Source organism: Schistocerca americana, chromosome 8 (assembly GCF_021461395.2).
Source record: "Schistocerca americana isolate TAMUIC-IGC-003095 chromosome 8, iqSchAmer2.1, whole genome shotgun sequence".
Classification (NCBI taxonomy): Eukaryota; Metazoa; Arthropoda; class Insecta; order Orthoptera; family Acrididae; genus Schistocerca; species Schistocerca americana.
The window spans coordinates 45,588,448-45,614,063 of record NC_060126.1 but is presented as its reverse complement, the minus strand read 5'-3'; the positions used below and the strand labels follow the sequence as shown (position 1 = coordinate 45,614,063).

Genomic DNA, 25,616 nt, shown 5'->3' with positions numbered 1-25,616 from the left:
ACAACTGCTTAAATAACGGCTTGTACGTGCTCTGATGGACTTTCACTATTATTGTCTACCTCATTAAATAACTCTTGATAGATGTCAGTCTCATCATTATGTCGGAGCATGATTATCTGTTCATTCAAATTATTGCCCCTGTTCTGTCCCGCAAGTGTCATCAGTGAACTCGATAGTTGCGTTTAGTTTGTCACCCTGGACATTGTTGTTGGTACCACGTCGACTATTGGGACTTCCTGATTATAGTTATTGATGTTTCAATTTATAGACGTACCTTGCCCTTGATTATTTTGTGACCACTGATTATTGTGGCCTTGACTCCTATTATTGTTTTGTTGGTTCCCATTTAGATTATTTTGATACCCGCGATGATGCTGATTTTTCACCTTTGCCTTTGAAAGAGTGTCTGTTCATTTTGTGGACCACAATTGTTGTCATTCCAATTTGCATGTCTGGTTTGCAACGTGCTGCCATTACTCTGTGCCTGTTCTTATTGGTGGAATATGAACCATTGTTGCCAATGGTGCTTTTCACGTCCTCTTGTATTAGGTTCATAGTACCGAGCACTGACTGAAAGTGTTAAAGGTCAAAATCAGGGACCATTGTTAACTTTTGGGTCATTCCACATCAAATCACCCAATAAAAAATAAATTTTACACCCACCTCCTTAGATTTTCATGAAATTTGGCTCAAATGGTTCTAATACTATCCTGACAACACCTGCAAAATTTTTTTGCTGTATCTCTTATAGTTTTTATTTATAAATTTTTTAAGTTTTTATGTTTTGCGTTTTCCGAACCTTCCGAAATGGTAAATTTAATTTGTATTCAAAACTTTAAAATTGCTTATCTTAAAAACTCTTGTAGATAACATCATGAATTTTTGCAGCAAGTTTATTTATTATACATATTTGAAGATAAAAATGATACTATTAAAATATATTAATATTTTCCATGAAAAAAATATATATATGTATTTTTTTTTTCTTTTTTTTTTTTTAACGGATGTTTTGTTTTATAAGAATTGCAATATCTAGAGTCTCAGACCTGATAGAATGCTCAAATTTGTTTTAATTTACTCTTAAACATATAGGCTACTTGATAAAACAAAAATAATGATGGCTTTTTAACATGTTTATTAATTATAGTAGATTACATTAGAATTATGTACAAAGATAGTGTACTTATGACACTTATGTATAACCCAACTGATTGCTTGAAACATTGAATTTTTTGAGTAATTTTGTCTTTTTAATAAACATTAATGCTGATTCAACTTGTTTTTCCAATTCATCCAAGAGCTTTCAGTTCTTTTGATACAGTCTTTATTGAAGTAATACATTCTTCCAGTGCCGCTTGATTGAGGTGCGTCTACTACACAGACTATGTGCTCCAAAGGCACTATGCAAGAATCTTCTCTTTCAGCCCAATAAAATGATGCAGCTGGTCCTGAAGGATGTAGAAATAGAATTTCTGCATCTTCTTCATCATTGAATATTGTTTTTACCAGTCCAAAGTACCAGTTACCATCATAATTTACAGCCACATAGCTATTTATGGATGGTTCAACACGAACCCAATCAGAAGATGAATGGAAAGAAAAGAGTACGGAGGGTTTTACACTATCTGCAGTCCTTCTAATTTCAAGGTTTTTTGTTGGAAGTGGTTTGAAGTTATGAAAACTTGTTGTTCCAGGAATGGTTCGGGTTGCTGAAAAACGGTTTTCTAGTTTCAACCGTAGCAAATCAGCTTCTTTTTTGTCAATAAAGTGAAAATGAACACACATCGATTACTGTCATTATTTGTTCTTTGTCTGAAAGCTGTAGACTAGCTATCCTTAAAATTCTTTTAATAGTTCCTCCTAGGCCATCACAAATTGACTTCCCATGACTTGTTGCAAAAAAAGTGTGTTGGGCCTTCAAATTAAAGTCTTTCAAGTGTTCAGTCAAATTTTTAAAACTGTTTCTATTTTTGTATTGCCCAGCACAACCATCTGTAAAGTAGTGAACTGAGTCAATGTCAGTATGATGTGATGACAGCCACTTTGTAATTTCTTTTTGTACAAAGTTAACAAAACCAGTACCACGTTCTTGGTCATCACTAATAAAACATTGGTTGGAAACAAAAACATTGTTTGGAAACAAAAACATTGTTTTCCTCATTTCTTAGAAAAACTCCAACTGGGTGTAGAGTACAACCACCTCTATTCCAGTGGTAACTTTGGATCTCATTTTGTATAACAAAGGAATAATTTTCACTGAAACCCATCACAATAATTGCTGTTTTGGGTGGTGGGTCTTCTTTCAATCTTTTAAAGGCTGCTGATGGGGATTTTGCTATAAACGAGTGCGGGGTGAGCTTTTCCAATGACCTAACCAATAAAGAAATGTAGTCTTCAACACTGATAGACTGTTTGATCATTTCCGTCCTGTCTGTGTTAACCCACTGACTGATTACAATTTCTTCTTCTAAATCATAATCTTCACTTAGTTTTTCAGATAAGTACTCAGTTAGTGCAGTACAGCTGTCGCAATGACGTAGCATGCAGTTTTGGTTTTCCGTGTTGCGCACAAGCATCTTAATTAGGTCTTTATAAGATTCTTCAATTTTCACAGCATCCAGTAATAGTTTAACATTCTGGTGGATACTGCATACACATACAGTGTGTGTGCCTGCAGCACCAGCAAGGATACACCATTTAGGTCTCAAGAAACAAAATTTTGAAAATCCTACTTCTACCTCAGGATTCTCCCATTAGAAAGAATAAAAGAGTTCTCTCAAGTTACACAAAATGAGTCTTTTTTGCATGTACACATTTTTTTGAACACTTACTTTGTCTTTTGTTCCAGGTAGCACTCGAACTTTCATCCTTTTCATAAAAATCTGTTACAAGTCTTACTGTATTTTCAGAAAGAGTTTTACCTTTTTTTGGACCAGGAGTTTCCAGAATACCCTTTTCAGATTTTAGCTTTCTAGCTTGTCGCATCATGTACTCACTTACATTAAATTCTTTCATCACTTTATTTTGACTCCGAGAATCTGGAGCCAAGGTCAGAATCTGGATTTTTCTAGACCTCCCAACAGATGAAATCTTCTCTTTCATAAGAGAAATCATTACATCAAAATCCTTTGCTTTCTCAACCACACTTGTATCTTCTTCGACATCATCAGAACTTGGTGCATCATATTTTAATGCTTTTGAAACCGCCTTTTTTGCAGTCTTTTCAATACTGCTAACCTTCCTTTTAAAATAAGACCCTTTACTTTGTTCTGACAAGCCATGAAGCTCTATCGGTGTTAAAGCTAAATTATCAAGAGCAATGTTTGTTTGTACGAGGGATTCATTTCTGGATTCCTGTGATTCTAATTCAACTATGACTTCATCTGTTTCACTTTCATTGACTTCAACTCTTAATTTTTCCTCGCAAAAGTTACAGCATGTTGAGCAAAACTTTTGTCCAGGTTTTATGCTAATATTTTTTGTCAGTAATTGTTTAGAAAGATCCAAGCCTACACTTCTCAATGATTTTTTGGTGGGCTTTTTGTGTTTTTTTTAGTGGGTCTACACATGTTGTTTGATACTTTTCAAAAACGTTTAAAAAGTAGTAGCTGTGGTATGAACATATATTCTTAAATTCACACAGATTAATTCCAGATCGTAAGTGGATCAAATCTTTTTCTTCCTCGCTCAATTCAGATACCGGCTGTAACTTTTTTGAAGGTGTGTAGGTTGTTTGGAAACAGTCAGATTTTTTAAATAACCCTACGCTACAGGTTTGAATATCTGACATACTGATTTCACTTTTGGTCTGATTACTGTTCTGGTTACTTTTATAGGATATTGGAAAAGAATCTCTGTAAACTAAGTAACAGTACTTACTGAAAGTTCGAATAAACTTAATGAAATACTGTCCAAGCACTATTTAACACTGTAATAATTTTTTACTTCAAAACACAGGAGTAACAAAACAAAATCCAAGCGTACATTGTTACTTGAAGAAGACAAAAACTTATTTTCGGTGTCTAAGTCACTTGGTACTTTCTATTTTTAAAATATAATTAATATTATTTTAAAAATTAGATAACTATTAAACAGGTTAAAAAGCCAACATAATTTTTCTTTTATCTAGTAGCCTATACAATTAAGAGTATTTTAAAACAAATTTGAGCTTTCTATCAGGTCTGAGACTCTAGATATTGCAGTTTTTGTAAAACTGAACATCCGTTAGCTAAAAAAAAAAACTTGTAAATTTTTATTCATTTGAAAGGTTTTAATATATCTTATTGGTAATTTTTTTTAACATTTAGATATAATACACAAATTTATTCCAAAATATCATACTGATATCTTGAGTATTCTTTAATATACAAATTTTTTTAGTTGTGAGGACACGTTTAAGTTGAGATTTCCGACTGCTGAAACAACGCCAAATCTAAGAACTTTAAAAATTTATTAAAAAAAAACTATCAGAGAAAGAGCAAAAAAATTTTACAAGTGCTTTCAGGATGATATAAGAAGTAATTGTACCAAGTTTCATCAAAATCTGACATGGTTGGTGTCAAGGCCTGGGTGACTTGACATTGAATGACCCTTTTCCCTTATGTGCACACACAACTTTGCCTTCAAGATGTGTAATATATCTGGGCGCATGGCCAGCTTGTCCCAGTATCTCATTAAATTAATGTATTTTTTGAAACAGTTCCTAAGTCCACCCTTCTTTGGGTTGTATATTTATGGGCTGAAGATCTGCTTTCTAAGGCATTCTTGTATGCCCACTGACCAGTGTTTAGCAAGAAAAGCCTTTTCAAATTGTTCATAATGTATAGAGTTCTTTGTGGTTTCGGTAGCCCACAAGATGCTCTCTGCCTCTCATTCCATGACCTAGGCAATACATTGTGGAATGAACATATAAAAACTATGGGATGGGGTTGTATTTTGTCTGTTGTAAAGACCTGAAATTGTTGGTGTTTTAACAGGCTTTCTTCCTGAAAGATCTGTGTTAAGGTCACACTTGCCCCCTTCTGATGATGTGATTGTTTATTGCGTGGTTTACAGGCTGATATGCTTCAAAGTATGGCCCTGGGGTTTGCGCACCTGCATTGTATGCATCTTGCATTTGTGTATCGATAGCTGGTGATTTGTGTGATGGCTATGGTATTATTTCCACCACACGGTGCACTTCTTTCACCTGTGACAAAAGTTTGTCTCGCCACTGTGGAAAGTCATGATGTATCATGTGCTTTATGTGGTCTATTTCTGAACAGAGCGTTTGTTTTGCCATGCCGAGTTTGGCCATTGCTTCCTCCCAGCTGATTATATTGCTCCTTTCCACTCTGAATTTATTATATTGGTGAGCATTTTGTCCTTCTGCTCAAGCCTCTTGGTGAATTCAGTCTTTAATTTTTCACCTTGCTCGTCTAGCCAGGTTTCCAACATTTCTTCTGGTTCTACAGACAAGCTGTCAACATGTTGCGCTAATTCATGCATCATATCTCCCATTGCCTTCTGTGCTAATTGTGTTGTGTCCACATCTTTTGATAGTTTGGAAACGGTTTCTGGTAAATGCTTATAGGCCTTCATTAGACTGGTATTTTCGGATGCTATTATTCCTAAACCAGTGTTAAATTTTTTTACTAATTTTCCTTTACCAGAGTGGAAATTTGAGTGACCAACTATTTGTCACATTCAGTCGAAGTATTATTTATTTGAGATGTCAGCACTGCATCTCCCTCATCAAGAGTAGTACTGACCTGCACAGAGATTTGTAAAGCCAATAGTTCGTTCCTTTCAGAAATGGTGCTGTTTATGTCTGAAGGAATCACTTCATCATGTGCGTTAACCATCTCAGCAATTTTATTGAATAATACAGAAAAGGAATCTACAATTGAAGGAGGTATTTGCTTGGCACATTAAATTACTTGTACCTGTGTATTAATTTCTGCCTCCACATTTTGAGCAATGAACTCTGCCATCGTCAGATCGGTGCTGTTGCTACTGAATTTATCTATCTTTGTCATAACACAAATTGAAAATGTGCTTCAAAATAAAAACTGTTGACACCACACTGAATAATTAGCATAAATTTACCAGAAACTAATTTTTGTATCATTAAAATGACAAGATGGATGCTTCAAACAAAAAATCCACTATCAATCGTTTTCATCTTGCTTGCGCACAACGCAAAAGTAGCCATCTTAGTATAGCATTTAGCAACAAAGCCTACTACAATTACTAACTTGCAAACTACGCAAAATGCAGAAAATCCAAAATTGGCCATGAATTAAATGAGCTACATATTGCAGACAACAAAAGTAGAGGCAACTGGTAACACGTTGATAACCATACTTTTTCTTTCCCGTGTCGCTGCTTGGAGTCTACTTTAATACCCGTTACATCAGTTAATTTCATTTATGTAGTGAGTAGTTGTCATCAGTTTTTTCTTTACTCCAACAATACAGTTGATTAATGAAAAATGGAACAAGCAAGCATCAGTTAACATAACGCAATTTTTTGTTCAAGCAACACGTTGGCTATCCTAATATAATATTACTGATATTTGAAAAAAAAATAGTACTATTATAAAACTTTTTAATCATGTTTGCTGGTGGTAAACCTTCTGAAATGGTAAAATGGCGCATAGAAAATCTTTACTTGCTTATTAATTGGTTTTCATGCCGCCATCCAGCTTCAGATTCTCATCAGACCAATGAGAACGTTGACCGAAGGCACTGACCGATCTCTAAATTGAGCAGTTTGCATAATTCCGTTGCCCGGATACTGATAGGATAAATGCCAATTGAACACTAGTAGTTCAGTTGTGGCCACCAGACAATTCGTCATCAGCTCTCCTTCACCGCAGCCTGAAAAGGTTTTAAATTACAACATGATAAATTGAGATGTGGCATTAATGGAGGAGGAAAGTAGGTTTCTTGATTCAAACATGCCTATTATAATTAAATTAAGTAATTATTTAATCAAAAGTTACAGATAGGAGATTGGCTCTAATATTTTATGAAACAGCCATCAAAAACTAATGTGAGAGAAGGGGGAGAGAGATATATATATATATCACAGCTCCTGCTTTTATATAGTCCAAAACAAATTACGACAACTGTCTTCAACTTGCTTTACAGTTTCGAGGTGGCACAGTGGTTAGCACACTAGATTTGCTTTCGGGAGGACAATAGTTGAAACCCCCATCCGGCCACCCTGATTTGGGTTTCCCAAAATTGTTTCAGGCAGATGCCAGGCTGGTTCCTTTGAAAGGGCACAGTCAACTTCCTTCCCTTTCCTTTCCTTATCTGATGGGACCGATGACCTCGCTGTTTGGTCCCTTCCCCCAAACCAACCAACCAACAGTTTCGATATATAAACATTTCTGTAGAGCATTCTTTATTGGAACAGCACAAAAATGCATTCCCTATATTAAATCATGACTTTTTCTCCCTACTTTACAGATTTATTGACACAGAGAAAATTTATTCTTAATGTCTTTGAGAATTAATTAAACATTTGGTGTATATTCTATTAATTATTCAGAAAGCAACATTTCAGTATGTTTAACATGTCGAATTGGACTATTCTCTTTTAAGTATCTGTACAAAACCTTTAAACTAATCACATAAATTACGAGAAGTCTCCAAGAATTATGAGAGCAATTATTAAGCTCTCTCATTAAGTACATAGCTAATAAGTTCCTTAACCTAACCTTACAGATTAAAAAATATTATATTTAGAGTTTCAGAAGTATGGGAATGGTGTAGTCACATATTCGTGTGTTAACAACTTCTTTAATACTTCAGTTTGTATTTCCACAAAACAGAAATGTTATTATGTACTGTCACTACACGTTAAATAGGTAATTACATTTGAACCTGACTGTAATTAGTGAATTTTCACTAGACAAAGTTGGTGCTACTTCATGGTGACATAATCTGGGATTAAAGTTTATACAGTGCAGATTTTAGAGTTTAGATTGATATGAGGTCTTTTTTAATCTAAGGTCAAATGCTTTATATAATCAACTGTAAGAGTCAGGGTGTGGAATGTCAGAAGTTTGAATGTAGAAAGGCAGCTAGGAAATGGGAAAAGTGAAGGCTCAGTCTAGATATGGTGGAGATCAGTGAAGTGAAATGGAAAGAAGATAAGGATTTCTGCTCAGACAAATATAGCATAATATCAACAGCAGAAGAAAGTTTATATGATAGGAGTAGGCTTTGTTATGAACAGGAAGGTAGGGTTGAGAGTGAGTTACTGTCAACAGTTCAATAATAGTCAACAGTTCAGAAATTCAGGCAACAAAGCCCGAATCAACAGCAAACCAACACCAACAACAATAGTTGAGGTGTCCGTGCCAACTTCACAAGAAGAAGGAGATGATGAAGAAATTAAGAAAGTACACAGCTTGACAGTTGCTAAAGAACAACTAACTTTTACTAAGGAACAGCTGCCAATTGCTATGGAACAACTAATAATTGCTACAGAACATCTGACCAATAACAGTAAAAAAAAATGCAGAGGGCAGGACATGTTAAGTGCAGAAAACCTTGTGCACAAAAACTCTGTACGCAATCAACATTTAATGCAATATTGTGTTTGAGAGAAGGTTGGTATGGAACCAATTACTGCAACATCCCACGTGGTACGACATCCTCATTTTAGTGGTTGTGATGGTTCAAAGCCACAGTAATGGGTGTGTCCAAAAGTGTCATCTTGCGACTAAAGAAGGCCATTGAAGGTGGAAATTCTATGCCAAAGCATGCTGGTGGTTGTAGATGGACCACTACACCACAGCAAAATCGATTATAGCCCTAGTGGCGAAAAGGAACAGGTCGCCACTGATATACGTTCCTCTGCCAGAATCATTTGTTACTTATGGGACTGCAGAGATTCAAGATTCAATACTGATATTTCTTTACATGCTAATAGAAACTACCATTCAGAAACTATTTCATCATATTCTAACGCACCTACCACAATATTTCCCTTTTCTACTGTTAGTGTCTGGTGATCCACCAATGCTTACCTTTTTTTCTTTTTCCCCATATTCTGCCCTGATCTTTCTTTGCATTTCTTTGTAACAGTCTCCTTAATGTTGATTCTTCTGGTGTTTCAAATTTGTGTATTTCGTAAGAAAATTTCTGAGTTCTGAACTTCACAACATAAATAAAGGAATATCAAATGAAAAGAAAGTGTTACATAAATCTGCATAATATTTGGAACTTTTTTAAAATATGATATGTGAATAGGTAGCTGCTTCACCTAAAACAACTTGTGAAGCACCCATTCTGCCTCTAAATGCTGCAAGGCATGAGATTGCTGAAATGCATTTACTGATTTACCACATTTTTGACAGAATAGAATTCATCCATCACATGTAAAGGTGCTACTAATTGGCATTATATCACCAATCACTTCACATAAGACAATGCACTGTATAAAAGCTCTGTTTTAAACGAAATGTGGGTAATGATTGAACACTGTTGTTTAGATTGCATCAGCCTTTGACATAAATAAAGGACTCCCCTTTCAGATTGCAGGCAGCATGTGTAGTGGAAGTCACTCACTACGGAATATGTTGTCATAATATGACAATGTACAAGATTTTTTTTTTAATTTAAAGCTGACAAAAATGTGTGTTTAGAAAAATTATTTAATTTTTTCTTTTTTTTCTCTTAATGAACTATCTTTTTTTAATGTGAGGTAGAATTTTGCATACAATTGAAGTGAGCTGTTTTGGGAATTTCTGTCTTAGTTATAGTTTTTATCTTCAAGCAGAAAAATATTTATGCAAATAAAAGTCCATTCCCTAATAATAATTATGGGTAATTGGAACAAAGTATTAGGGAAACGAATAGAAGAAAGAGTTACAGGAGAATATGGGCTTAGTAGTATGAATGTGAGAGCAGAACGTGTTCGAGTTCTGCAATAAATTTCAGTTAGTAACAACAAAACTCTGTTCAAAATTACGTGAGGAGGAGGAGGTATACTGCAAAGAGGCCTGAAGGTAGGGAAAGATTCCAGTTGGAGTAGGTTGTGGTCATACAAACATTCTAAAATCAGATATTGGATTTAAGGTACACCCATGAGCAAATATAGACTTCAATCACAGTACAGTAATCATGAAGAGTAGACTGAAGCTTAAGAAAATTGTCCAGAAGAATCAGTGTGCAAAGAGGTGAGTTACTGAGGAATGACAACATGTATTTGATGTTGTCTGAGTCTATAGATACTGTGATAATGAAAATCATAGTAGGCAGTTCACTTGGAGTGGAATGAACGTAACTGCAAAGATACCTTGGGTAACAGTAGAAATACTAGAATTGATTATATAAAGAAAGAAGTACAAAAATGTTCATGGAAATACAGAAATGTATCATTTGGGAACTAAGTAAATATGAAGTGCAGGAACGTCAAGGAAAAATAGCTATAGGAAAAATGTGAAGAAATTGAAAAAGTAATTATTGGGGAAAGACTGACTCGTTGTGCGCATGCCTCTTCTCCCCCCCCCCCCCCCCCCCCAAACACACACACACACACACAGGGGGAGAGAGAGAGGGGGGGGGGGGTGTCTGATGATGTGATTGAGGAAGAAATGGGAATCAATATGGAAACAATAAGTGATTCAGTGTTAGAGTCAGAGTTTAATACAGCTTTGAAAGACTTGGGATCAGATAAAGCAGAAAGAGTAGATAAAATTCCTTCATAATTTCTGATTCAAACAGGGATGTACCCACCAACCAATGGATCAGGTTGGAATTTAAAATCTGAGTCTGAAGACAACTATCAGGTATTGGAAAAAACATCATCCACACAATCCCAAAGGGAGCGAGGTCAGTTAAGTGTGAGAAATATTGCACAATCAGTTTAACAGTGCACCCATCCAAGTTGCTGACAAGAATAACATATGGAAGAATAGAAAATGAAATTGAGGCTCTGTCAGATGACATCATTTTAGCATTTGGAAAGGTAAAGGCACTGGAGAGGTGGTTCTGACATTGTGACTGATAATGGAAGCAAGGTTTAAGAAAAATTGAGAGAGCTTCATAGGATTTCTCAATATGGAAAAAGCACTCAACAATGTAAAGTGGTGAAAGGTGTTGGAAATTATAAGAAAATAGAGGGAAGGCAGATAATGTACTAAATGTATGAGAACAAAGAGGGAATGTTGAGAACGGAAGATCAAGAACAAAGTGCTCAGATTAAAAAGGATGTAAGGCCAGAACGTAGTCTTTTGTTCCTGCCGTTCAATTTAAACTTCGAAGGAACAATGACAGAAACAAAAGAAAGGTTCTAGAGCAGCATTAAAATTTAGTGTGAAAGGATATCTCTGATAAAATTTACAGGTGACATTGTGCAAGTGAAGAATATTTACAGGACTTGTTAAAGGGAATGGAGTGTCCAGTGAGTACAGAATATGGCATGAGAGTGAACTGAAGAAAGGGGTTGGGGGGAGGAGACCAGACAGTGAGGTCATCGGTCTCGTCGGATTAGAGGAGGATGGGGAAGGAAGTCGGCCGTGACCTTTCAAAGGAACCATCCCGGCATTTGCCAGGAGTGATTGAGGGAAATCGCGGAAAACCTAAATCAGGATGGCCGGACGCGGTATTGAACCGTCGTCCTCCCGAATGCGAGTTCAGTGCGCTAGCCACTGCACCACCTCACTCGGTCTGAACTGAAGAAAGACTAAGCTAGTGAGGAACAGCATGAATGAGATTAGTGATAAACTTAACATCAAAATTGGGGACCACCAAGTTAAGTAATTCTGCGGAGTAACACATGACGGGTGAAGCGAGGAAGACATAAAATGTCATCTAACACAGGCAAAGAAAGTGTTCCTGTCTGTTAATATCAGACATCAGCCTTAATTCCAGGAAGAAATTTCTGGTAATGCACATTTGGAGCAAAGCATATATGGACTGTGGGAAGAGCAGAAATGATGAAATTCAAAGCGTTTAAGATGCAGTGCTGAAAATTAAATGAACTGATTGTCTAAGGAATGAGGCGATTCTCCACAGAATGGATGAGGAAAGAAGCATGTGGAAAACACATGCAAGAATACGGTACAGGATGACAGGACATGTTGAAGACATCAGTGAATAACTTGCATGCTAATAGAGGGAGCTGTAAAGGGTAAAAACTGTAGAGGAAGACAGAGATTTGTGTTAAACTTAACAAACAAAATAATTGAGAATGTAATGTGCAAGTGTCAGCCTGACATGAAGGGGTTGACACAAGAAAGGAATAGGTGGTGGATTGCACCAACCGCTCGGAGGACTGATGACAAAAACAGGAAGAAAGTGTACCTAATCATTAATAGTTAATTACTTTTTTGATTAAAGAAAAATGGAGGAATTAGTTACTTCTTAATATATCAGGCTCTATATGGAACTACAGATAATCTGAATTGTGTTTTTGTTATTGTTGCTGCAGAAGTATACCACCATAGCTGTGTGACACACAGCCTTAACCCCCTTTTAACAAAACTGTAAGCACTGTGTTCTTTTCACAGGTGGTACAAGTATCAGGAATGGCTTGAAGCAGAACGCTATTATGAACATTGGGCAGCTCTTGAAGCATCTCGTAGCCGCAAAGGGTGGGGTGGTGGCAGCAGCAGTTCTAGGAAACGCCGTCGCTTGTAATTACGTGTTTCACATGGCACAGGGTGTTCTTTGCCAAGTGAGGAGAGTGCCAGTCTTTTGGAGGTAAGTACACTTGTTTCTAAAATTGTTTTGCTGTCTCAGTTGCTCAGTGGTGAAATTTTGGTCGATTACTCCAGAAGCTACTTCAACCACCTAAGAATGAAGTCAGAACAATTCTTGGAACTTAATAGAATTCAGGATGCTGTAAGGAAAGAAGATACACTAATGTGGTAAGCATTATTGTCGGAATTGAAACTGGAGTACGCACTGTGTTTCTGCACAAGTGTAAATTTTTATTCCTAATCTCTATATTATCCATATCGTGTTCCAAAGTACAAAATTTGTTACAGATGTTTGTGATGTAACCTATTTGGGAAGTTTCTTATCTACAGCTTTTGGATATCAAGCTTTTTGCTTCATACATAGTAAATTTTCTATTTTCGCCTTTAATTACACATTGTATTATTTTTGGTAGCTTCTGCATTTGTGCAGCTGTACTTTTAACGAAGTCGTTTTCTTCGGGATGCCTTCATATTAAGCTAAGAGTATCTGCTCAAGTTTCCCCATGTAGAAAGAGGTCTTCATTAATCTTATCTGTCTTATTACAGGGCGTATACAGCCCAGGACAACCAGGAAATCCAGGAAAAACCCAAGAACTTTTCAGGCAGGAAAAATCCTAGAAAAACCAGAGATTTTTTTTAATTCCTGGAAGTTTTCATTGTTTTAGTTTTCCGTAACAGTTTTGTAATTTTGAGTGGTAAAAACTGATACTCTAACAAAGAATTTTACTTTAGCCTGTATAATACTGCAGTTATAAAACATAAATGAGAGAATGCCACCAAAACTTTAGATGCTAAGAAAATGCATCATGTACACCAACAAAACACAGTGCGTGCACAAACACCAAAAAATTTTTGAAGACCATTTTTACATGTGAAAGCTTAGTTTTTCTTGTTACTATATTGTATGTTTATTAATTTAAAACACTTAATTTACCTATTTCTGTATTTGCATGACTTAACAGTGATGTTCCTATTCGCTGACTATATCACGTGTCCTGTCACCTGAATATCTGCTGCCATTGGGTGTCAAGATCATATGACGAGCTATGATTGGCCGACAAAAGTACATTGAAATCTTGATTTCAGTGGTTCAGAGGCTACTGTGCTGTATTTGACAGAATTATGGTTTATACTTTCGTGTTACTAAAATATGCAGTGTAAATGCTGCCCCACATCAAAGATCTTTTCAAAATGCGTTGTTTTTTGCTGCATTTCATTCGCAAAATTGCTGGGAAGTTCTGTGCTGGTGTATAGTATCTTCACCATTCAGAGGATTGGTAAGATTTACAGCTCTGAGGGAAAGTACAGTGTCATTTCACATGGAAAAAAATGTACTTTCACCAGGGTATTGTGTATTTTAACCTGAGAAAAAGTGGATTTTTAACTGGGAAATCCAGGAAAAATCCCCCCCCTCTCCTCGTCTGTGTATACATCCTTCCTTTTTTCTTATAGAATGTGTTTTGGTCAGTAACTTCAGCATCATCAAACCTTCGATGTTACTTTTGTGAAGAATTCTCTCAATTGCACCCAGTGTCACTCTTGGTTCTTGTAGTGATTATCACTCTTGTCCCACTACCATCTCTGCTTAATTTGTAACTGCCGAGAAACCAATAATTTTCTCAGTTCCAAACTGCGTACTACATTTATTGAAATGTCACATAACACATAAGCGCAAGCAACACACCAGTGACCTTCGCCTGTGTGTGTCGCATGTGGACAGTAGCGAGCAGCACAGTTTCAAAACTCAGTTTTACCGTGTAGTATCTTTGTGTAAATTAGGCTTAACATACAGGTGTGACAAACAGCTCAGTTCTCACCCTCCATCTGCCCTTGCTGCTTTGCATAGAATTTTACTGGTTCTAAGATACATATTGTTAGATTGGCGACCTCACAGAAATTGTAAGTAACCATAAAACTTTGTGCACCATCTTCCAAAGAGAATAGGAAATACAAGGCTCTTGACCAACTCGCATATCAGGAGAGGGGCACAAGAAGGAATATTACTGTATGCACCTTTACACACTATGATGATGTTTGCCGTGGCTATGATAATATCGTCCTCTGTAGTGATGATATCCTCCCCCTTGTGCCTTCTACGTTGGGCCCTCCAGAACGCACTGCTCTGTCCCCGAGGGTACTCACCGCCCAAGATTCTGCTGACCTGCAACTGGATACACCAGATACCATGTAATACACACACTGGTGAAAACACATTGCATGATTTATGCAATCCATTATGACTAGTATTATGTGGATTCTATGATACATGGGCTGAGGAATGCAAGTATTCTTTAGGTTTATAGGGGCCTAAAGATGACGTTAATGTTGCATCAAAACAAGTTGATTGAAATAAATTTGTTCGATGTTAGGGCTGTGGTGGTTCATTTTCTTTATATAATATGTATTGATGCCGTATCCCCACAACCGGTGGCAGCAGGTGACCCCAGGGCGTGACCTGCCTCCTTGGTCCCTTCACGCCCGCACAGGATACCGATAGTGTGATCCTCCAGTGGAATTGTAGTGATTTTGACTCCTAACTGGTTGAGGTACATCATCTCTTATGGGTTTCCCCAGCTTTCTGCATTGCCCTCTAGGAAACTTGGTTCCCAGCATTGTGGCCTCATATCCTCTGCAACTTCGGGGCTATTTTAAGAATTGAGTGGACTATGACAGAGTGTCGGGCAGAATTTGCACATACACTCTGGACTCTGTCAATAGCAAACTTTTGCCGATTGATGCACCTATGGAGGCTGTGGCACTTTGTGTGATTATGTCTCTGGATTCCACTGTCTATAGTGTGTATCTGCATCCTCATAGTGGAGTCTCTCAGGCCGTGTTGTCTGCACTGATTTCTCAGTTCCCCTCACCCTTTATCATTTTGGGCGACTTCAATACCCACAACCCTTTGTAGTGTGGAACCGCAACCCCTGGCCGCAATAAAGCTATCGAAATTTTGCTCACAGAGCTTTATCTTTGTCTGTTGAATACAGGTGCCCCCACGCACTTCAGTGTGACATATGGATCTTATTCAGCCATTGCTCTTTCCGTTGACACCTCTGGTCTTATACCGCTCAGCCGTTGGAGAGTCCATAATGGCCGGTATGACAGTGATCATTTTCTGATTGTCATCCCCCTCCCTCAGCCTCACTCACCTGGGTGTCTACCTGGATGGGCTCTCAACACTGCTGCTTCTGCCATTGCCCTTAGCATACTGCCACTTGGAGGTATTGCTGCAGCTATCCAGAGCACAACCGCAGCCATTCTCTCACTAGGAGACTTAGCGATACCCTGTTGCTTGGTATCCTCCCCATCGAAAGACAGTACCTTGATGGATGGGCTTTCAAATACTGTAAATGACATCCTTTGATGGAGAACCTCATTGCCTGAAAATGACTCTGTTCTTGCATCCTAATGTTATCTGCAAGTTGCTCGAACATATGGTGAGCTGGTGCTTGTGTTGCTATCTTGAGTCTAGGGGTGGTTTTTTTTCCCATGTAGGTTTTCACCAAGGCCTTTCTATGGCTGACTGTTTGGTCTGCCTGGAGTCTCCCATATGGTTAGGTTTTGCCTGTCATCAGCACACCTTATTGCTGTCTTCTTTGACTAGGGGATCATCGGGGCCCGTTCCCAGTTTTTCCTCAAAAGTTCTAGTCACACCATATTTTCTGGATTCAATTTGTTACTTCCTTCAGTATCCCCCTCCCCAGTAAGAGAAGAGAATAGGGTCCTGCAGATATCTGTATTGAATGTCACCTGTTTTCTTATGATTATCAATGGTCTAGCTGCAGCTGTGTGGTCTGCAGTGTCACCCTCCTGGTATGCTGACAATTTTTGCATTTGCTATTGCTCCTCCAGTGCGGGTGTTCCTGAACTCTGGCTGCACGGTGCCATATGAAAGGTGCAGTCTGGAGCCCCGACCCTTCTCTTCCAGTTTTCAGCTGTGAAGACATGTGTCATGCACTTCTGTCACTGTCTTATTGCACATCCACAACCAGAACTCTACCTCGATGACAAATTGTTGAATGTGGTGGAGTCTTACCGCTTTTTGGGACTGCAAAGCCTAGTTGATAAGTCTTCCCAATCTTCAACAAACGTGATGATGGTCTCACCTTAATACTCTTCACTGCCTCAGTAACACCAACTGGGGTGCAGGCTACTGTACACTTTCACCACTTGACAATGCTATGATCATATCCTCTGTCTATTGTAGGAGTCTGGTATATGACACAGCATCACCTTCAGGATTGGGGATACTGGACCCGATACACCATTGTGGTGTTCAACTTGCCACAAGTGCATTTTGGATCAGACCTGTAAACAGCTTACTCGTGGAATGTGGAATCTCTCCCCTACAGATCAGTTGCCAACAACTGCTGCTCAGCTATGTAATACACACTCACTGCTCTCCTGAGCATCTAAATTCCATGTAATTTTTCCTGGTAGAGAGATCCTACTCCCACAATGGAATCCCAGGACGTATCCTTTGGACTGAAAGACTCTTTTGGCCCCGTAATTTTGCAATGGCTGTTCTTGGCTGTCCTCGATGCAATTCTGGGTTCAGAAGTGGTATACATTGACAGCTCTACAGTCAAGGACGAACCAGTTTTGTGTTTACACATGCAACATGCAGTGAACAATGCCTCTTGACTGATGGATTCAGTGTGTTCACTGCAGAATTATATGGGCATTGCTGGAGCACTCACTCACGTTCATTCTCGCACTAGTGAGTCATTCTTAATTCTGAGTAATCCTCAGCTTATCAACCAATGTTACCCTCAACACCCATTGATTATCACTATCCAGAATCTCCTTTCTGACCTCCTCCAAGCTGGCCAGTCATTCATCTTTGTCTGAATCCCAGTTCACATTGGGCCCCAGGGAATGAATACACTGGCCCAGTTGCAAAGTTGATTACCATGATGCTAACTTTGACAATACGGGTACCGGAACTGGACCTTTGGTGGGCTCTATGCTGTCAAATGTTGGAGGCTTGGAATATGGATTGGTGTGCCCTGACTTCTCGGAACAAACAGGGAGCAGTAAAGGGGACCACAAGTATGTGCCAGTCTTTCCTGTGTGCTGCTCTCACAGAATCTACTGTTCCCTTTTGACTTTACATTGGCCACACTTGGCTGAACGATGGCCACACCCTGCTGGACTGCCCTAATTTGGCCACCCTACAACGAAACCTCAGTCTTGCTGACACACTGCGTCTGGTGCAAGTGGAGACATCAAACTGCTGATCTGGTGTTACGTTTTACCGTTGAAGGTCCATTGCTGCATTTGCTTGGTGGTCCAGCCTGGCCTGGCTCCGACACTTCACACCTTTTTAGTTCTTCTAATTCTTTTACATCAGTCATTGGTTTGCTGTCTTGTCATTCTCTTTCTTGAGATTTTTTCAATTTGTCTGTGTTGCTAGTTTTCTTGTAGTGGAAGGTGAGCAAACACTGGTCAGATGCAAATATTGTGTCTCCCATTGCGTGACAAGTGTTGGGGACCTCTAGCTGCTTTCTGAGTGGAGCAACTCACCCACCTTCACCCTCTTCCCCCTTACTCACTTCTACTTGCTTCTATCTCTAGGTTTTGTTGATTCTCATTTACAGTCAGATTCCTCAGGATTTGTCTTCTATGGCTTCTTCTCTGAGGACTCTTCTCAACTTGATGAATATAGGATGGAGGGATGATCTAGTAGTCTCTTTAACCCCGACAATCCTATCCAATCCTAAAACTCAATATTTAATGTGTCCAAATAAAACAGTACAGTTGTTTTTTTTTTTTTTTAATTGAGGATTAATATGAAGCAAAGAGTGGAAACGCTATGTGAGTGTGTTTTTCATGGGTATTACTATCGACCTTTTGTGAGTGTTCACCCCTGGGTATATTGTACTACAAATTTCAAGAGTTCTTTCCTTCATTATAGCAACATAAGTGTGGAGGAAGGGAGAGGTGTATGTGTGTGAGATAGAGAGAGAGAGAGAGAGAGAGAGAGAGAGAGAGAGAGATCCATCCACACAAGTCAATAAAAAAAGGGGGGGGGGGGGTGTAAAATGCGGAAAAATGTAAAATGTGTGAAATAAAGATTTAAGCTGTAAAAGTTATGTATTTTTGCACTTCATGTGTGGTATATGTACATAAGAGGCATTAAAAGATTTGTAAGGGACTTGTTTATTATCTAATGAAGGTTTATTATCTAATAAAAACCACTGATGTAACTCGAACTGATAACTGTCTGGGAAGTAGGAACGTATGACGCAATTTCATATGTCATAATTGATGTTTTTGAAAGCCTGCAGCTTTCCTTCATTTTTCAAATAATGAAATACTGCACTAGTTATGTAATTTTTCATGCTTATCACGACACTTTTAGAGAATTTTTTCTCGTTGTCAATTGCAAATATGTAAATAAGTATTTTGTCTGGTGTTTGAATACATTTTATTCTACATCTCTTGCACTGTCATCTTTTTGAGGTTATCAGGTACTGTGCCTCATTAATTATGTAGAAAACCACACACATACACAAACTCTCTCTCACATTGTTTGTTTGTGTGTCATCACAAAAAGTACATACGTAAATACTGCACTTGACAACGAGAATAAATTCTCGAAACACATTTTGCTCAACATGAATAAAATATGTAACCGGTGCTGTGTTTAAACTAAAAGCATTTGAGCAATGCAAAGTGAATGACGGTGTCAAAACACGCTAAATATGGTTCGACAAAGGTTTCACGATGATCACAACAATCACAAAACTGCATTTGCGCAGTAGAGACAGTTCAGAAATAGTTCGATTGGTCACGATATCTTCATTCGAACAAACCTAATTACTCCGATCAGCCACCACGCCGAGGAGAGCTCGGCAGTGGCAGTAGATATGGCACAAATTGTTCCAACTTCTACACATTTGCCAGTTCAAATATGCTGCATAGAGTGCCCTGGTGTCAAGAAACTTAACCACATAATATTTGTAAACACTGCTGGATGGCCAACACCACATAAATGCAGATATTAACCAATCCTGCAGTTTGCACTGTTGTATTTTACCACGAATGGCACCTGTGCAGTGTTCTCAGTATGTTGCAAGTATCAGTCGTGATTACAACAGAGTGCTGTGTAGTTGTGAGTGCATTATGTTAGAGCTAAGTGAAGTCGCTAGTGGTACTTGTATAGTGTGTGCTTCCATAAACAAGATAGCCGAAGTGTTTCATATTTCAAGAGGCACTGTATCGAAGACTTACGCCCCATACAGAGAAAAGTGGAAAAACTTCATCTGCTAAGTCACAACATGGATGACAGTGTGTGTTGAGTGGTTGACAGACAGTCATTGAAGAGGAAAAAAAGAGAACGACAGCTGCAAAATTCACAGCAGAACTGAATGTTGCACTCACGAATGCTCAGCCCAAATCAACATAAAGGGACCTCCACAAGCAGGGAATTGCAGGGTGAACTGGAATTGCAAAACCACTCATCAGAGATGCAGATATCTGTAACTGGAAAATGTGATACTGAAGCCATAAAATCTGGATTATGGAGCAATGGAAGAAAATTATTAGGTCAGATGAGTTTTGTTTGACACTGTTTCCAACTTCTGGCCCAGTTTACATCACCAGAGCGAAACATGGTGGGATTCGGTAATGATGTTATACAGGGTGTTACGAAAAGGTACGGCCAAACTTTCAGGAAACATGCCTCAGACACAAAGGAAGAAAATATGTTTTGTGGACATGTGTCCGGAAACACTTACTTTCCATGTTAGAGCTCATTTTATTACTTCTCTTCAAATCACATTAATCGTGGAATGGAAACACACAGCAACAGAACGTACCAGCATGACTTCAAACACTTTGTTACAGGAAATGTTCAAAATGTCCTCCGTTAGTGAGGATACGTGCATCCACTCTCCGTCGCATGGAATCCCTGATGCGCTGATGCAGCCCTGGAGAATGGCGTATTGTCTCACAGCCGTCCACAATATGAGCACGAAGAGTCTCTACATTTGGTACCGGGCTTGGGTGGACATGAGCTTTCAAATGCCCCCATCAATGAAAGTCGAGAGGGTTGAGGTCAGGAGAGCATGGAGGCCACGGAATTGGTCCACCTTTACCAATCCACTGGTCACCGAATCTGTTGTTGAGAAGCGTGCGAACACTTCGACTGAAATGTGCAGGAGCTCCATCGTGCATGAACCACATGTTGTGTAGTACTTGTAAAGGCACATGTTCTAGCAGCACAGGTAGAGTATCCCGTATGAAATCATGATAACGTGCTCCATTGAGCGTAGGTGGAAGAACATGGGGCCCAATCGAGACATCATCGACAATGCCTGCCCAAACGTTCACAGAAAATCTGTGTTTATGACGTGATTGCACAATTGCGTGCGGATTCTCATCAGCCCACGCATATTGATTGTGAAAATCGAGGAAGTACAGTACATACTGATGAAACTAAAATGAGCTCTAACATGGAAATTAAGCATTTCCGGACACATGTCCACATAACATATTTTCTTTATTTGTGTGTGAGGAATGTTTCCTGAAAGTTTGGCCGTACCTTTTTGTAACACCCTATATATGGCATTTCGTGGGCCCCATGGATGCATTACAAGATTGCATTACTGCTGCGGATTATGTGATAACTTTGGTTGATCAGATCCATTTTGTGGTACAGTGTTTGTTCCCCAATGGTGTGGCAATTTTCCAATGTGACAGACTCCTGTTCACACAGCTCGCATCTTGCAGGACTGGTTTTGTGACCATAAATATGAATTGGCACTTCTTCCTGGCCATCACAGTCACTGCATCTCAATGCTATTGTGCCTTTGTTGGTGTGCTTTGGTGAGAAGGATGTGTGATCGCTATCCTGAACTTGCCACTATTTTGCAGCATGACTGATATAAGATTCCATTGAGAACTATATGGGACCTGTGTGTATCCATTTTAAGATGAGTGGAAACTGTTTTGAATGCCAACGGTTTTCCTACACCTATTAGGAATGGTAATTTGTTGTGTTTTTGCATATTTCCGTATTTTTGTCCACCACCTGTAGTTTTAGGCTGCACTGAACTTGAATTTTTCTTTTTCAAGTGTTTTATTAATTGCTAAATCTGATTTGTTTTACGATACTGAACAAATCTGAACTGGATTATTACAAGATGAATATTTACAAAACTTTTTGTTTTGCAGGTTTCTGACAGTTTTGCGCTGCTTTGGATGGGATACTGCCCTTCTGTACAGCACTCGCTGGTAGAAAATAGTTTTAGGATTCCTGGAATTGTGTAAGGGTTGTGTGCACTGTACAGTATTGAAAGCGAAAGCTGAAGTGTGTAATGAATACTAAATCGTAGATTTTTATTTATATATTGGTGTCTGACTAATCATGGAAAGAATTTTTTAGTAGAGTCATTCCTGCAAATATTGCTGAGCTCTTGTCTATTTGCTTGCTCTAAATTATGTATCAGTATTTACATAGAAGAAAATGTTAAAATCCAGTATGCTGTCCACTATGGACATTTTTAATATTGTCTTTGGCTGCAGATTCTTTGCATCTGTAATATTTCTCTTGTCTGTCAGTCTTAATTTGTGTGTACTTAAGATAAAATCAGTGTCATTCTATGATCTCTTTTTAACTGAACAATATGGGACACAAAAACCTATCAAACAGCAATTGCTAAAGATGAGGGACTATGTAAAAATGATCACTCCCTATTCCCAGCCTTGCCAGTTCCATCACATGCCAACGTATGTATATTAATATTTTGTGTTTGTAGTACTCCATATATATATATATATATATATATATATATATATATATATATATGGTTAATGTTTATCTTGTCTTATTCTGTGAAAATGTCTCCTGTAATTGATGTTCCTCACAAAAGGATAACTAGTCAGCTTATAGCCCACCCCGTCATCTAGAAAGTGATAGATTCACTTTGATACATAAGAGGGACAATTGATCATTGATGAATATACGTATGTATGTATGTAAATGACTACAACCATCTTCAAGCATTGTTTTTTTCACCACATCTGTGTCCCAGTTACAAGATACAGAGCTTAATAAATTGAGGCTAGAGGGTTCATTCTGATTTCTAATGTAATTTTGTTCCTCACAGAAAATATCAGAAACTTTTGTAAAATTTCAAGTCCACACATGAGAACCTTCCAGTACTAGGATGTGATACAGCAGAATATTTGATCTGTGAAAGGCAATGAGGAAACTGAGTGTACTACTGACACTAAAGGTTTTGGAATGGTAATGTCTTCAGGGTTGGGAATGCAACAGTGGCAATAAAAATTTTTGGGAAGCGAATTGGAAATTGGGAAATATAATGTAACACTCTACAAAGAAAAATGGATATGAGTGGTGGAGAAGGCAAGTAAAAAAGTTAGAAATCAAGGTGAAAGGTAAGAAAAAAAAATCATCTACTATTCTATTTTTACATAGAATTTGAAAAACATAGAGAATAAAATGCTGAACAGGGAAAGACAAATAAAAACCCCTGAAGTCTCAAGTGTATTTAAACTTTTCCGTTTTAAGAAAGATTGGAGGGAAGTAGGGGAAATGCTATAGTTGTAAGCCAAGTGAATAAAAAGGTTCATGACTGCACTAGTTGTGGCTTGAAGGAGGTTTTTGTTGGTGACAATTCAGGTTGTGAAAAGAAAGTTATGCATTGAATGGTGGTCCTCAGGTATCTGACTTATTCTGCATCAAAACTATTTCATTTTACAAGTTACCGTACAAGGTCGATGTAATCACTCCATCGCACAACTAGAAAGGCTAGTTGAAGATAATTTTCACTCTCAACAATTTTAATATCCAAGCATATGTTCTCAGCCAAGATTTCAAACAACAATCATAAAATGGCTTGTTGTAATACTAAATGTTAAAGTAGTTGTCTGCAATAACATTTTTATGCCCAACAAAATTGTACATTCAAACACCAACTGTCTGAAGTTTTTGAATTATTCTTCATTTGCTTTATAAGTTTGTTCTGTGCTCTATTCTTCATGTTCTCACTAATTGGTTATTGTGCAGAAGTTATTCTACTAAGGAATTTGAACATGTTCTCTCTTGATTTTCCAGTGATTCTACAAGGCAACTCAATTGACCTTTTGCTTGTAATTCCACTGAAACCAGATTGTTTCACTTGTGGTTCATCAGTAATTTTTAGCATATTTCTGTGTACTCCCCCCCCCCCCCCCCCCCACTCTCTCTCTCTCTGTCTGTCTCTCGTACCTTATACAATCTTCGTCCGAGGCATTTTTGAATGATTTATAAACAGAATGTCTCACAGATAAGGACTATACAATATAATGCTGTAATATGTGACACTAAAAATGAAAGAAATATGTGCAGAAACAGTGGCTTGTGGGGACACTCTTCAGGTAGCCTGCAAGTTCACCATATTGGTTACACTTCATATTTATATATATTTATGGACCAGAAAAACACAATACTCATTGTAGAGGTAGTGTGTGTTAAGAAAACCATTATTGCATTATTATTCATAAAATAATTGATTACTGTACCACTTGTCAGTGCACAAGTAATTCATGGTAGTAATGGCACCAATGACAAAATATAAAGGTATACGCAGTATTGTACATAATTCAGTTTACTTTTTGTGTCCTGTATGATGTCATTGTTGTTAGATGTTTTTCATGTCTTTTGCACAAAATTTACATTTTGTAGTTTGGCACATAAATTATAACTGTTCCAAATATCGTGCTAGTCCCTTCTAGGTCTTTTTTTGTACTGCTGTGCAAAAGAAACACACTTTGCACAGTATACTAACGAATTATGTATATTCACAAATGACACACTGTTAACTTATTAGTTATCTTAAGTGTCGCAAATTTGCTCCAATATGGCTTTCTTATCTCATTCTATCCCTAAAATGTGAGTTGCACGACCCAATGTGCTCTTCGACTTCAGTGAATTACTTTATAGTGGAGACAAACACATAGAATTATGCCAAGCTGCTGCTTTTCCTCAACCCCCTTTTGTATGTTTGTATTCCTCTTGGTAATACTATTATTGTCACTGAGCAGTCCTCAGTTGTGAAACATTAACTATAGTTGCAGTCCTTTTATTTATCTTCTTTTGAACAGTTGTACAATGATCCCATTTGGCATTTCATTTATCTTTTCTAACTGTCTAGAGTGTGTCATGCACTCTAAAGGACTTCACTCTTTCTGACACACTGTGTATTTTTATATGCCCAGAAGGCTCACTTCAGCAAGAAGATGGAGATAAAAATATTCTTTTCACCTTTTTTAATGTATCAGGTGCATTATATTACTTTTTTTTGCATATGTTCTCATTCTTTCCCAATATTTTAGTTTATGTCTTTGTGGCAATGTGCAAATCTACTTGCATTCATGAGAGAATGCTTTGGCCAGCAATAGCTCACAAAATATACAGCAGATATTAGTATTTCAGAGATAGAAATGCTTAGCTAAAGGAACAAATAAGGAAATGTGACGTAGGCACAAAAGAACAGTGGTGTAACTAAATTTACTCTGTTTTTAAAGATCTTATCTTTTTATCTGTCAACTCAGCCTTATAAATGTGCTCATTCTGTTAATTTTCCCTTTACACTCTGCTGGACAATAGTATTAAAGGAAATTAGGTTCCAGTAATTTTACATTTGTTAGAATCAACTAAAATGCATTATTTCAAACTTGTAGCGAGCAAAGGCATGGCATGTGTAGTAAGGTTATTTATGGTCATTTTACATTCCAGTTATGTTTTTCACAGTGTCAGTTATCTTTTGCGTCATTGCTTAAATAACCACCACTTTTCTTTGTGTACTTTGTAAAAGTTAGATCTGTATATGCATCTACATTTCCTTACTCATTGTGTCACTTTTCTTTGCCAAGTGTTAATTTTGTTTAACATGTTTTT

At 37.8% G+C, this 25,616-nt stretch overlaps 1 protein-coding gene across 3 annotated transcripts in view; it reads left to right on the top strand.

Annotated features, from left to right (window-relative positions):
• The window catches only part of LOC124545300 (serine/arginine repetitive matrix protein 1-like), a 184,470-nt gene extending 161,995 nt beyond the window's left edge, over positions 1-22,475 (top strand). For all 3 annotated transcript variants that reach the window (XM_047124197.1, XM_047124195.1, XM_047124196.1), the window contains exons 10-11: positions 12,512-12,704; positions 21,887-22,475. In XM_047124197.1, coding sequence (XP_046980153.1) covers positions 12,512-12,641 — 130 coding nt within the window. In that variant the 3' untranslated portion in view covers positions 12,642-12,704; positions 21,887-22,475. The remainder of the gene's footprint in view (positions 1-12,511; positions 12,705-21,886) is intronic.
• The last annotated feature ends 3,141 nt before the right edge of the window (positions 22,476-25,616 follow it).